General features: G+C 36.4%; 1 protein-coding gene and 1 pseudogene across 1 annotated transcript in view; one reads left to right on the top strand and one right to left on the bottom strand.

The window, feature by feature from the left end:
* The window catches only part of LOC107685854 (cytoplasmic tRNA 2-thiolation protein 2-like), a 19463-nt pseudogene extending 16012 nt beyond the window's left edge, over window positions 1–3451 (bottom strand).
* Window positions 3452–4116: 665 nt separating this feature from the next.
* The window catches only part of LOC107685853 (RING finger protein 166-like), a 29901-nt gene continuing 19395 nt past the window's right edge, over window positions 4117–14622 (top strand). The window contains exon 1 of the mRNA XM_016482584.1: window positions 4117–4518. Within this exon, the coding sequence (XP_016338070.1) occupies window positions 4349–4518 (170 nt within the window). The 5' untranslated portion in view covers window positions 4117–4348. The remainder of the gene's footprint in view (window positions 4519–14622) is intronic.

Below are 14622 nucleotides of genomic sequence, written 5' to 3'. Positions count from 1 at the left end.
GATGCAGAGCGTGTGCAGAGCAGGGGGACGTGAGGAACAGTATTAAGAACCGCTGATTTAGAACATTGATTTTGAAACTTGTGAATCCATTAGAATCGTTAGAAGACAGAATCGCAATTCATATATGAATAGATTTTTACGTGCACCTCTAGTTTTCTCTTCCTCTTCTCTAAAGCAGCGCAGCATGGCCTCACCCCCTTTGCTGCCTTTTCCTGAGGGCGAGTTTTATCTGGGTTTGTGATGTCACGAACCTGGAAAGTAACTCATTGTAGTCCCTACAAGCCGTTTTTGTAGGCATTAAACTTCCAGAATTTTAAAAGAGGATATCTCCGTTTGCATTGAACTTTCAGCTTCGTAACTTTGCAGATATTGTTTATGCTCAAACAGCAACATTACACACTAACTAACGTGAAATCGCAATGAACCACCCTTTAAAGTAGCTGAACTACAGTCAAGTAAATATTTTGAGGAAACTAGCTACACTTAAGTAAGTGATAATGTACAATCAGCTGGTCATTATTGCAAAACATTTCACCAAAAATGGTTTTATTTTGAGATAATGACTAGCTGGCTGAACACGATCCCTTACCAAATTAATAACTACATGGACAAAAAAAATATTGATTTAAGTTGAAATTATTATATTACTAGTATGAGAGAAGAAAAGAGTGCAGAGTAAAACAGCAGACATGTAAGAGAAAAAAAATTGTTACATGGGACAAGATGAAAAATACAGCTTAACAGTTATTATACAAATTTATAGAACAGCAGAATGCAGAAACTGACCCATTAGAATGAAGTATCACACCGTGTCCTAACCAGATGTGATGATAAAAGTTATCTTTTCCATGTTAATCAGACTTTTTGTCCGAACCAGCAACAGAGATACACAACGAGCAGCTAAAAGCTCAGGTACTGATTGTGTTTTGTCAATTTAAATATTAAAATCATTTAATTTGAGTTTGAACATCGTCACTATCATTATGGCTATTAAAATCATGCACAATGGATAATTTATCTCAGATCTTGAAAATAACTTCAAGGACTCTGTGAACAAACAAGTATAACACTGCCTGCCAGCACGCTCTTCTGATTGGCTGTGATTTGTTATTGATTTAGTAGTGTCTTGCAGCTGTGACGCGTCTGGTGTGGAAAACTGTTTGTCGCTAGAATCTTATCACATTGCAACTGTGCATCATCATTTTGTGCTTTTCATTTCTGATGCAGCATTGGGCAAAGCAACTTTGCTCAATTTAAAATAGTTTCAGAGTTGTATTTATATGGCTCAAAATCAAGAAGGATCTCTTTAAGTGTAAAAGCATCAAAGGTGAACAAATACACTTAATACAACTAAAAGAGCATTAACTGAATTAAAAATAGCGACAAAATTATTTAACTTTGTATAAAAATATGTATTTGTACATAATGTAGTCAAATGTTGTACAGGGTTTTGTGAAATGATTCAGTGAAATTAGCTCTTTGAACAAATAATTTGCTAAAATGAATCAGATTTACTAAGAGTGCGCTTGATTACTGCCTCACTCAAAAAGGAAAGAAAATAAAAGAATAAAAGTTTGCTGTAAAACCCACCTTAAGGTCTGTAACATATCCTCTTTGGCTATGAGTGTCTTCAGTGATGAGAACAGCCTCTCTACTGCCAGCTTGTGTTCAGGTGAATATGCAGAGTCCTCTACACAAATGATCTACAAATGAACTAAACCATACTAGAAATGCAGAGACTGCTGGAAGATGGTACTGTAGCTTGTTTTACGTGTTTCTAGCTTGTTCTGTATGGTAAAGCAATCAGACTTTACGCTTTTATGGTCACTGTCAACCTGTCAAATTATCCTGGTCAAGCAAATTAGAGATGGTAGACCACTTTGAATTATGTGCAAAGAAGCTACAGTGTTCCTAATTCTAACTTCACCACCTTACACAACTACGGCTCATTTTATTTCAGAAAAACTTCTGGAGAGCAAGAAAAAACAGTGCATTTACCTCTTGAACTTGTGAGAGCATCGAGCAAGAGGCCGTTCCACCAGAAACAGCAAGAAGAACCTAAGAAGAGCAATTAGTGTGAAGGCCAGTGAGCAAACAACTCATTTAAGTTCAACTGAAACTGAGGAAATGAGCAGCCAGTGTAGATGTTGAAGGATCTAAGGATTATGATTCAGACAACAATCTAAGCATGTAGCTTCAAGAGAGAAACCATACATTTGCATTGTTTTAGTTTATGCTTTTCAAGCATTTTAACTCCATTTACAGGTTTCTCACTCTTTTCGGCCAATGAATTCCCATTGATGTGTCCTTTTCAGTCATTTGTGATTACTGGATTAGGATTTTTTTTTTAATAATCTTGATTTGCTAATGAGTCCTTCAGACCATTTTGTGAACCAATTGAACTGAATAATTGAAAATAACAAATTAAACATCACTGTGACTCCAAAAAAATCTTGGGGATAAAATATTTTGGAGCAGAACATAACTATAAAAAAATTAATGCACTTAATTATTAATAATTCCCTGATATTTTCAGGTTTTTCAAATAATGTGGGACTCATTTCAATTCCACTGAAACTGAGGAAGTCAAGAGACATACTATCTCTATATTACTTTTTATATCTACCTTCTCATGGGGAAAGATGACACGATTATTTCCCAACATGGCCCGCAATTTGTGTATGAAGTACTCCTTGAAGCAGGACCTAGTAAACATACAGACACGTTTTTTGACGAGACTGCATCACATAATTAATTGCACGTGACGCATTGATAAGATTAACGAATCGCCTACCGGCAAAATGCATCATTGACACGAATGATGAGCACAGCAGTTCCCTCCATACATTTAATACATTTCCTGTTAAGCCTGAAACATATGTCACACATAAAGAAGTTTGTGCAATTTGTCAATAAGTACAACAAAAATGTGAATCACGGGAGTACTGTAGTATTTTTTTAGTCCCACGGTAATGTGCAAGAATATGGTTGTGATTCAGTATCACGCCGTGTATCAAAGTACCATCACTTTACCATGGTACACTATGCACATTATGTTTACAATAAAGTACTGTGGTAGTTGGTACAATTATAGAATCATATCGGCAGTGATATGGTATAATTATCATCATATATATCCAAAACATTTAATACCATCATGGTTCTTAAATAATTGTTGTCACACAGCGGTTGTTCAATTCAACTCAACTCACGTCGGCACAGATATCTTCTCCGGTTTACACACCAGACCATTATATTCCTCTTCAACTTGACACATGACCGCTTCAAATTCACAACCTAAGTGCAAAGACAAAACGGGTCCAACCGTACGAAGCTTTTTATCAGCCTGTATAGCTGTGAATTCTCCCAATACTTATCCAAGAGAATCGTTTAACTGCCACATACTGGCCCAAGCTTGTTTTCACGTGTTTGTGTGTGCGTGTGTGCAGTGTATTTTCCTGACTCCTTTTGATGACGTACCGTGACCACGCCCATATGTTTGCGTGTCGTTTGATTACTTCGATGTTATTTACGCTATTTTTATGCTTTATTTCCACATCGTTTGACATTAATGGTTTAATGTTATCTGTTGTCTTAATGTATGATGTTTATTTGTATATTTATGTGTAAATACCATGTATACACACAACAACTTCTTGATTTGGAAAAACAGCAAATAAGCAAGCGCACTGGGTCTTAAGTTTGTAAGTACGCTAATTATCTTTTTTGTTTGTTTGTAAAATGATTTATTTTGTGTATCGACATTAAACTGTTATGGCATTCGTATGACATTTGTATATAATTCAAAAGGTAACAAAATGTTAAAATGCGTGTTGTTTATTATGTTTAATGTTATTTTAGCTATAGTGTAGATGTATCGTCTGACTTAGCGTTTTCAGTCAAAAAGTAATGTTCAAAATAATTGAATCACTATTTTATCATATACAAAAAAATATTATTAATTCCTATTTTTATTGACAACGTAGACCTATTTGACACATTCGCTACATTCATGTTGACTCCATCTATCTATGATCCGTGGAATTGCTATGAATGCAACATCTGGGAAATGTAGTTCTATTAAACAGCCACTCTGGAAAATGATCGCTGCAAAAACTACAACTCCCATCATTTTGTTGGTCTAATCGGATCGAGACCGTTCGGTTAAAGCTACCATATAATGTTTACTTCTTTGGAACAACGGCGTGTCCTCCTTGGTTAACACTGTTGGAGATCGCAGATGCGGTATCTAATGTCGTATAAATCACACTTTCCCTGCGAGACATTAGTTAAAACAACGGAATCCTATTTGCATCGGAAGTATTAGTTCATCCTGCGGTCTGTGTTCATGATGGCGATGTTCCGCAGTTTTGTGTCTGCTGCTCAGCTCAGGCAGCATCAGCAGCAAAATGGAGCCGCAGCAGCCGCACCTGGGGAAAGCCTGGAGAGCCAGTTCTCTTGTCCCATCTGTCTGGAGGTGTACCACAAACCTGTCAGCATCGCAAGCTGCGCCCATACGTGAGTATAGTTCTTTCATTTCCATTTAGTGTCTCTGTTGTAGAGGCAAAACATACATTTTTTGAGTGGTCACTTTGCATTCATGCATGTACACTTCCTACAGAATGTGCGTTAATTGCAAAAATATTTAACGATGTGGAGAAAAAAAATTCACCAATCCCATTGTTTTAGAGGACAGTAGATTAAATCCCGCATAACCACACACGATTTCAATATGAGTTTAATCAAAGTCCCTTTGTATTTCTATAGTCTTTGTTTGAATTATTTTATTGAAGATAAATTCTGTAACGTCACTCTTTAAAGATCCCTTTGTGCTTGCACGACTCCAACATCATGTTTCTTTGTCAGCCTTGTGACATAAAAAGGATTCCTTGATATTGTCATCTTTTAATTTGTTTATGCATTTTATGAGCTTACAATTTTCTAAAACATTTCGAGAAAAAAAGAAAAATATATTAATCCGTCAGTTGGGGTGTTTGAGTTTCGCTTACCATCTGTGTGCTGCGCAGCAGAACAAAGCGAGAAAGCTGCGAGCGATATTTCACATGTCTGTTTCGGTTCTTTTGAAGGAATCGCAAATAGGACTGAATCAGTCTGAACCGAGTATGAGTTATCAACTGATCTTATGTTCGTTTTAATTTGTGTGCGTTGGTTGGGAGCACAGCTGGGTTTACTGTAATTAAAATGGCAGTAGTTGATATTCGGTTATTGTGTTTGTAAAAAGCATTTATCCTGGTTGGAGTGGGACACTGTTGATGCAAAACTTGTTGGTAACACGAGGAGCTCAAACAAAGCGTTCGTGTTTTTAAGAACCAGAAATACGCTTGACAGGGTGCTTACGTGACATTAAAACAATCACTTAACCCCCACCCCGAATTCTGAAGTGAATCACTGAATCGGTTCCTGAAACAATTCATTCAGGCGAACGTTCAAAAGAACCGATTCACTAAAAAGAATGATATTTTTCGACATCAATACCCCGTTTCACGCAAGAGACTGTGATGGGGAAAAACGTTAAACAGCAATGTTCTGAAAGTCTCTTACATCATAAAAATAATGCTCTGTAATATACAATTTTTTGCTGAATTATCTTTTCATGAGTTAAGTGAATTCATTTAGATTTTATGTAAATTCTTAATAATGTTTACATTTTTATTTATTAATTTCTAAGTAATGTTTACATTTACATTTTACAATGTTATAGCAGGTATTATGAACTTACATTACATAAAGAAGGGTGATTGAGTTTCATTTGTGGAAAAAGTCATCTGGAAGTCACACTGTAGAATGACACATTGACAGTATTGTTACACGTAATTAAGGAAGAATTGAAGAAATTGTCATAGAGGAAAACAACAAATTTGAGACGAGTTCTGAATTTATATAATATAGAACAGTATCTAAAATACCCCACAGTTTCTTTGGATGGCAGAATTAGTCGCTTTTAGATCCATGGAGCAGTATTGTGCTCAATAACAATAGATGCATTTAGAGACACATTTGAACTGTCAGTAGTTTTCAATATATGCAAATGCTTTCACTTTGCACAAGTCTTCACAGTTCATCAAATAAAGGCGGCTCATGTTTGGATTTTATTTTCTATGTAGATGTTATTGAACAAGTCAAACACAGCAATTTGTGCCTTTGATAACGGACATGTTTTGCTGCTTCGCTGTACTGTATTTTGTGAAGAGTGAAGCTTGTTATCCTAAAGATAAATTGCTTTTCACCTGGAGGTCTGAGTAGAGCATTACTGGGAGGAGATTGGTTATCGCTGCCTGTTTCATGCTTAAACACCCAGGGACTGCCCTTGCCCTTTTACTGCCCTTTCAGGGGAAAAAAAATGAATTTTTGATGAGAAACACTGTAGCTTTCACACAGCTGCTGTAAACCTAAGGGATCTTTTTTTCTTGATAATTGATGCTTAACCCTGAAAAACCTGACATATGAAATAACAGTCAGAAAAATCTCATTTTTTGAAATGGAACGTTTTATTGAACCTATAAAAAGTTTGCATGTGTTAGGCTGTTTCATTATCATATATGCTTTTATGGCTCATATAGGAGAATATGAAGCTCATACTCAAATATTTAACAACTCGTATATGAATATAGTGTTGCTCACCTTAGCAAACATTATGTACTGGTTTAAGTGTTAGGAAATGTGAGTTCTAATGAGTTTTATGCCATTAAAAAGGGAAGTTGTCACTAAAGCACCAGCACTAGCCTGATAACAATAAGAGGCACACAGGCTTCACTTGTCTACATGCTCATTTTCTAATGCATCCCCTGCTCTGTCGAATACAGATTAGATGGTTTTATAAGTAGGTAAAAAAACGGTCCTACTCCTTATCTCTGTATGCCAACGCCACCATATGTTCCTGCCATAGTTACAGGTGAGATTGTAGCACGTTGATTAAACTGTATTGACCGCCTCATAAATAATGTGGGCTGGAGTTTCTGATGCTGTCTTTGGTTTTGTGCAGAACTGCCCACACTCATGTAACACATTCATAACACATTCATGGGTGCAATGCTGTGGCTTATCTCAAGAGTAGGAGGCATATGCCTGAAGATTGATCCTTTTTAAGCCATTCTTGTTTCCCCTTTCATGTTGCCTTATTTAAGTCAGAAAAGCTTTGGTAGTTTACCTGTGATCTTTAGTTCCACAAGAATCACGTCGGGTTGACACGAGGATGACTAAATGTCAACTGAATTTTTTTTTTAGTTAATTGTCCCTGGTCGTCCAGTAGTCATAACTGATTTGCTGAAAAGCAGTAATCTTGATTATGATTTGTGATCCACAAACATTACCTCTCACTAGGGGTGTGCGATATATATCGTCTGCGATAATATCGTAGAATATGAAGAATATTAAAAACATTAGGAGTCAGCTGTCTTCAGCAGTCCTTAAGGTACCAGCACAATAACACACTCAGCAAAATATTGTCTAATTATCGTTATCGATAAAATCCCATAAAATATCGAGATATAATTTTTTGTCAATATCGCACACCCCTACCTCTCACACAAACTCACTCATTTACACCTGCTGTGGCTCAGAGCTTTTTGACTCAGGGTTGCATTAAAACACATCTAAATGACAGATGCTTTAGCTGAATTTGAAGCCTGTGTTTGGCACTATTACAGCATTACTCTGTTTGTTTGAACATCCTGAGACAGCGATGTAGGCTCAATCTATTTGTCCATTTAATGGCGCCTACATTTGTTGTATTGTCCGGTTGTTTTGGCTATATTACTTTTTTGTCTCATGCAGCGCACTGCCTGCATCTGAGTAACTAAAAAAAAACAACAACAAACAAAAAAAGTGCATGTGATATTAACAGACAAACTACGCTCATATTTATAATTCCAAACAATCAGTAAGTGACAGGTGCTAGGAAACGCTGTTTTGTACTCATTTATTGACGAGTCGGCTGCGGTGCGGCCAACTGAATGTGCTGCTACTCTGCCGCTCACTGCACAGAACAGACGCAAAGTCGCTAGGTTTGTCAGTATGAATTTTCTATGAAAAAAAGCCGCTAAAAGGGTCTGAAAGTTGCTAAATTTAGTGCAAAAGTCGCGCTCGTGTGTGTGTGTGAGACGCGGGAGCTGATGGCAGGGGGCGTTCATATCATAACAAAAATAAACACCAGTATTCGGTATGAACCGGTATACCGCCCAGCACTAATTGTCTTGTTGTATTTGGTTGGTTATATTTTCCTTATTGTTAAGTCTTCAGAAAACTTGTTTTTAAAGTTAAGTGTATCAGATGGCTGGTGGAGTTTAGATCTTAAAGGTCCCATGGCATGAAAATTTCACTTTATGAGGTTTTTTAACATTAATATGAGTTCCCCTAGCCTGCCTATGGTCCCCCAGTGGCTAGAAATGGCGATAGGTGTAAACCGAGCCCTGGGTATCCTGCTTTGCCTTTGAGAAAATGAAAGCTCAGATGGCCCAATCTGGAATCTTCCCTTTATGTCGTCATACGGGGAAAGGTTACCTCCCCTTTCTCTGCTTTGCCCGCCCAGAGAATTTGGCCCGCCCATGAGAAAATGAGCTACTACCGTGCGAGGCGAGTGCAATATTTTTTTTTCCTCGAGAGACATCATGGCTTGCAAACGAGCGAAGCATGGCAGTTGCCCCGCCTCTCTCCTCCTCATTAGCATTTAAAGCTACAGACACAGAAATGGCACGTCCTAAGGAAAGCTCATTGTGGGACTGGCTCGTAGTGGCTGAAATTCTGCACCAAGGCTGAATTTCGGGAAAGAGACTTCAGATACAGTACTAGGGACCACTTAGGCCTATATAAAAGCATCCAAAAAGCAGCATGTCATGGGACCTTTAACGTTCCTGGATCAGTCACACAATCAAGCACAACACATGGTGCGTTCTCTGGAGCTATTGAATTATTCACCACAGTTAAATGAGATGCCAACACATGAATCCTGTTGTGTTAAGAATGATTGAGCGGGGCACTTAAGGTGAGGAAGAGACAACAGTGAGATGATTAAAGGAACCAGCAGCTGATGAATGAGAGAGAACGATGAATGGAAGTATAGATTTTTGAAAGGCTTTGCTATATCTCTTTTACAATTATTGACACCTCTAGAAATTATTAGGAGTAAAATATCTCTGAAGTATATTCCCATTTATATTTACAATTTTTAGCACACCAGGGTCGCTATGAACATGCAATTGTCCAGCTATGATTTCCTGTTTCGCAGGAATATAAATATGAGGGAAAACAAAGGCTAAATTCCCTTAATCATGGAGTAAAACCAAAGAATATAGTTCTGATGTGCATCAAAAGATTGTTGAGCTTCACAAAATAGAAAGTGGCTGTAAAAAAATATCGAAAGCATTGAAAATTCCCATTTCCACCATCAGGGCAATAATTAAGAATTTCCTATCCAAACAGAAAATGTTACACATCTGCCTGGAAGAGGACGTGTCTATATTGTCTTAAAGCAAGGCAAGGAGGATAGTTTGAGTGACTCCATGGACTCTCCGAGGATCACAGCTGGAGAATTGCAGAAAATAGTTAAGTCTCGGGGTCAGAAGGCCTAAAAAAAAATTATAATAATAATCAAACAGCACCTACATCACCACATGTTGTTTGGGAGGATTTCAAGAAAAATCAAGAAAAGAAAATGCTCTCATCCAAAAACAAACTCCAGCATATTCATTTGCCAGACACTACTGAACATTCAAACGGGACTGGCTTTTATGGTCAGATGAAACTAAAAAAATGATCTTTTTGGCAGCAAACACTTAAGATGGGTTTTGGTGCACACAGTACTAAAAAAGCACCTAATGTGCACAATGAAATGTACTGCTGTATCTTTAATTTTGTGGGCCTATTTTTCTGCCCGAGCTCCAGATAGATGGCATCATGGATTCTATCAAATAGCAACTGATAAAAAATCAAAACCTGTCACTGCTAGAAATCTTATAATGGGCAGTGGTTGGATTTTCCATTGGACAACAAACCAAAAGAAATAAAACTCAAAATCAATACAAAAATGGGTCTCTGAGCACAAAATGTTCTGTCATGGCCATCCCAGTTCCCTGATCTGAACCCTATAGAAAATTAGTGGGTGAACTTAAGATGAGAGTGCAATTCGAAAGATCTGGAGAGATTCTGTATAGAAAAAGGTCTGTGATCTCTTTCCAGGTGATCTCCATCCTAACCACTAACCAGCCATTATGGGAAAGACTCAGAACTGTTATCTTGGCAAATGGAGGTTTCAAAAATTATTGAATAAAAGGTTGTCGATAATTGTGGCCAACGTGGATTTGAGAAAAAAAAAAAAGATTTTACTTCAATGAATGCTTGGGTTTTTGTGAGTTTTTTTAATAAAAAATCAAAAGGATAAACAATGAAGATTTATTTTTACAGGCTTCTATGTGAGCAAATGAGTTCTTAAGCTTACACCGTGAGAAACATGAGCAAACATTGTAATTGACATATTTAGCATATCATCTCCAAAACAAAAATGTCATTATCACAGTATATCGTTGATACAGTAGCCTATATCAAAACAACAATAAGAATCTGAGAACACTTTAAAAGGTAAATTAATAGCTAGGGGCCTATAGTGGTTGCTTGTGCTCAGTATTATTATTTATTGTTTAGAGAGGTGAATGACCGTAACATAGCACAACAAATGACATCATCTTGTCATCTTTCGACTGCAAAACAGGAGCAATAGTTCCCTGCTTTCTTCAAAATAAAATGTAACACTGCTGACAATATTGAAATGCATATTTTCATAGAGAACAATGGACCACCGTAGCCTTCAAGGGCCACAGCAGCAGGACTGCAGAGCTGCTTCCAGAACAAATACCACTCCACTTACTGTCATTATTCTCATTTACTATATTTTTCCCTGAGGTGAACCGTGTTCTTATTTTATTCATCTAAATAACAGTATTTTTTAGTGTATCCTGTAGGGATATGCCGGTATCAAATTTTCATGTTGCGATTAATTGTTTGTTTACAGGGTTTCATTTAAGTGAATTATTATTATTATTATTATTTCTGCAGTTTAGCGCCATCTGCTGTCAGAGAGTGAAAGTGCGCTTTCATTCAGAGCGTCTCTCACATGTTCCGCCATGTGCCTCTCGTCCGCGCTTGTTTACATCAGTGCGCACGTGTCATTCACGCAGCATACAGCGGTGTTGTGCATTTTGACCAGTTGATGGGAAAAGTATTCTTAAAATGCATTCAAAATTCTGAATAACTTGTAATATATAATTATTCACGGTATTTAGAAGAGCCCACGATAACAATATCGTGCATATGCATTACCGTGATATATCGCATTACCGAATACCGGCACAAGTCTAGTATCCTGTTTGACTGCAGTATGACATTTACTGTATACAGCCGTGATATCCTGTAGGAGCAGGAGGTGCAGTGCAACACCAAAATGTTCATCTACTTTATAAACATTGTTCGTAAATGTGTTCAGCATTCTGCAACAAATATTTTTTCAGTTTCTTGACTTTTTTTAGGACCTAAAGTGAGTTGAATATATTAAAATTTACCACATGGCTTCGGCAGGCAGGTGGACCATGTAATGATTGTAATTTGAGGGTGCCACTCTTTTTTTTTTTTCCAATATAAATATGTGGTGAAAAAATTTAAACACAGGTGCCATAATTGAGAGCCATAGGAGCAGAAATGAGTCTGCCCTGCGTATTTTTACATGAGCTTATGTAACCCTTCTGGACCAATCAATATAACAAAACATTTATATATTCTGCAGTAGTTCAGCAACTAGTAAGTCAGATTGTGAACATGTCTGTTCTTCATTAACATGAGGAGGATGTGTGGAATAGTGTACTAAATTATACTGTAAATCCTTTTTTGGACTTGCTAATGGGAATGTAGCCTGTCTGTCCTTCTGTTGTTGATTTTTTTTTATTTGTTCTGAGAATCGACATGACTTTCTTTGCTTCTCCCGAATTCCTCCGCAACTCTTAACGTTCTAAATAAATCAACATTTGAACACAATAAATACGCACGGTATGCAATGACACTAGATTTTTTCCAAAAGTTAGGCTGCATATTTGTGAGCAATTAATGTACGTAAAATGTAAATGTAGAATGTACATTTTTTTGACAGTGTATCACTGTAACATCGCATGACATGACAACATCTCCAATCGCTCCTTCATATACAGACAACTGTGCAGAGTTTGATTCTCCTGAAACATGCTTTATTTTGGAAATTCTGTTTTGTGACAGAAATTACACACTTCACACTTCCATCAATAACCCCTTTTTATATTAGGTTTTATAGTAAGTTATACAGTAATTGAATGGCTGCAGATGAATCTTTTGATGTCTTACATAATGGTCGTAGTTAACTTCTAGAGAAATCATCTGTGTTCATAATGGAATACTTAGTACTACATATACTGTAAACACACACACACACACACACACACACACACACACAGTATATAGATGCCTCATTAGCAGCTGTTTCTATGGGCCACTCTATGTAAGCCGAATCTGGTCCATAAACACTCAATATCATGTTGACTATATGTCTGCAACCATAGTTATTCACAAATATAAATCTATATCTGCAATAGACTTTAGCAGATGATTTACTCAAGTTTATAATTAATGTTAGATAATTCTGCATATTGATGTTGCATATTGAGTTATATCTACATAAAAACACAAGCCAACACATTCTCATCCATGAGAGGTTATATCCCAGTTTATAACTTGACGCAATGGTTACAATCAAAGGCTGCACAATGCTGTGGCATTTTCCAAAAAAAATGTAATTGATTTGATAGTGTGAGTGATGAACAGCGTCTTGTTGACCATTCCCAGATGGTGGATGCATTGATTTCGGTACATACCTCGGTTTTGACGTTACGGTTCGGTATAATTTCGGTACAGCAGGGGGAAATACTAAACATATATATATATATACATATATATATATATATATATATATATATTTATTTATTTTTAATTAAACTGGTTTACTGAACAAATTGCTCTTTCTTTAAATAAATTCAGTTATAATAAAAATTTTCATGTAGGGATAAAAATCTACCTCGGCTTATGCTCTAACTATAGGGAGCCCTTTTACATTAGGCCTACTATAAGGTTACAGTTAACAACAGAGCCCAAACTTAAAATGTAATTACTATTTATTTTTAAATATAACAAGCAACACTCAACTGCATACACTCAAAAAATGTATGCAAACATGTAAATTGCACATAATGCAATTTTTAAATTAACTTCTAAATTATAAAAATTCTATTTGTTGTTGAAATATATTAATTTACACAGTGCCTCTCATAACTCGTTTCATAACAGATTTATTTAAACTTTAAATGATTAAGATATCACTAACAGGTAAAGTAAAATGTAATGATTATATAGTCTAATATTTCACGAAATGCTCTTCTCTAGACTTCATTCATAGCGCACTAAAGAGCTGTGGACACTGATGACTGCCTGAGGTAAATGAAATACTACGTGACATTTTGTTTACAAGCTGTTTTATTGCCGTCTTTCCAAGGTTGAAACACTGATTGAGCGATTACATGAGGCATGAGATGTTCATTCATGTTTATTTTGCGTTAAAACTCGTAGTAAAGAGGAAGAGATGATCACGCTGCCGTTTGAACTGAGGCGTTTAAACAGCAATATGTCGCCAAAACGGCATTTATTGTTTGAATTTCCTGAAAAAGGACATAATTAGAAAGATGAGACTTTTTTTCTTATCAAAAGTAACAATATAACTGGGAGTTTCCACTGAAGTTCCGCTCATGCAGTGGTTAAAACAATGTATTTGTTTTAACCACTGCAAACCGAAAGACCCATACTGAAAATTTTCAGAACGAATACGTGTACCCTTACACCCCTAATATATATATATATTAAATGGTCTGAGACACTATACAAATTTGATGTTTTAAACTTTACATTTGTTTATTTCAGTTATGCAGTTATCATTAAAAAAAACATTAGTTTTTAGTAATTGTGTGTAAAAACATCTTATACAATAATACAATAATATTATTAATATTAATAATAATACAATTACAATAATAATAATACATTGTTAAATCACAGTTGATATGGTCATTTTGAAGATAACGTCAAGTGTGTTCCATTGTGGGATACTTAAGCCATCACAGTGGATTCTATTTGTGTTCTGCACATTTGAGCAACTATGGTTGGTCATCTGGGAATTCCATGCTGAAATTGCAAATTGTGTAGTGTTACTGTATAGATAGACTTTCTTTCAAAATAGTAGGTACAGTATTATGCTATTTGAAACACACTCACAAAGATGAAATCACTGACCCCTGTGAGAAGTCGCTCTACTACTACCTGCTTGAGGATGGCATCTGTAAATGAAAGCTTGTCAAGTTGTTGTCTGTTATTTCAGACCATCATATTTCCTGCCCAAGTTCTGTCTGGAACATTCTGTATGTTTAGGAGTCATTCTCTTTTCCCCTGATGTTTACAAAGCTATGAAAAAAGCTCAGTTCTCCTAAGGGAGGAAGGGCAGCCATCCTGCTTGGCTTTAAGCAGTGAGAAACAGGGATTGTAGGG

The sequence above is a fragment of the Sinocyclocheilus anshuiensis genome, unplaced genomic scaffold (assembly GCF_001515605.1).
Source record: "Sinocyclocheilus anshuiensis isolate Anshui unplaced genomic scaffold, SAMN03320099.WGS_v1.1 scaffold1018, whole genome shotgun sequence".
NCBI classification, from domain to species: domain Eukaryota; kingdom Metazoa; phylum Chordata; class Actinopteri; order Cypriniformes; family Cyprinidae; genus Sinocyclocheilus; species Sinocyclocheilus anshuiensis.
This window is presented reverse-complemented; position numbering and strand designations above follow the sequence as displayed.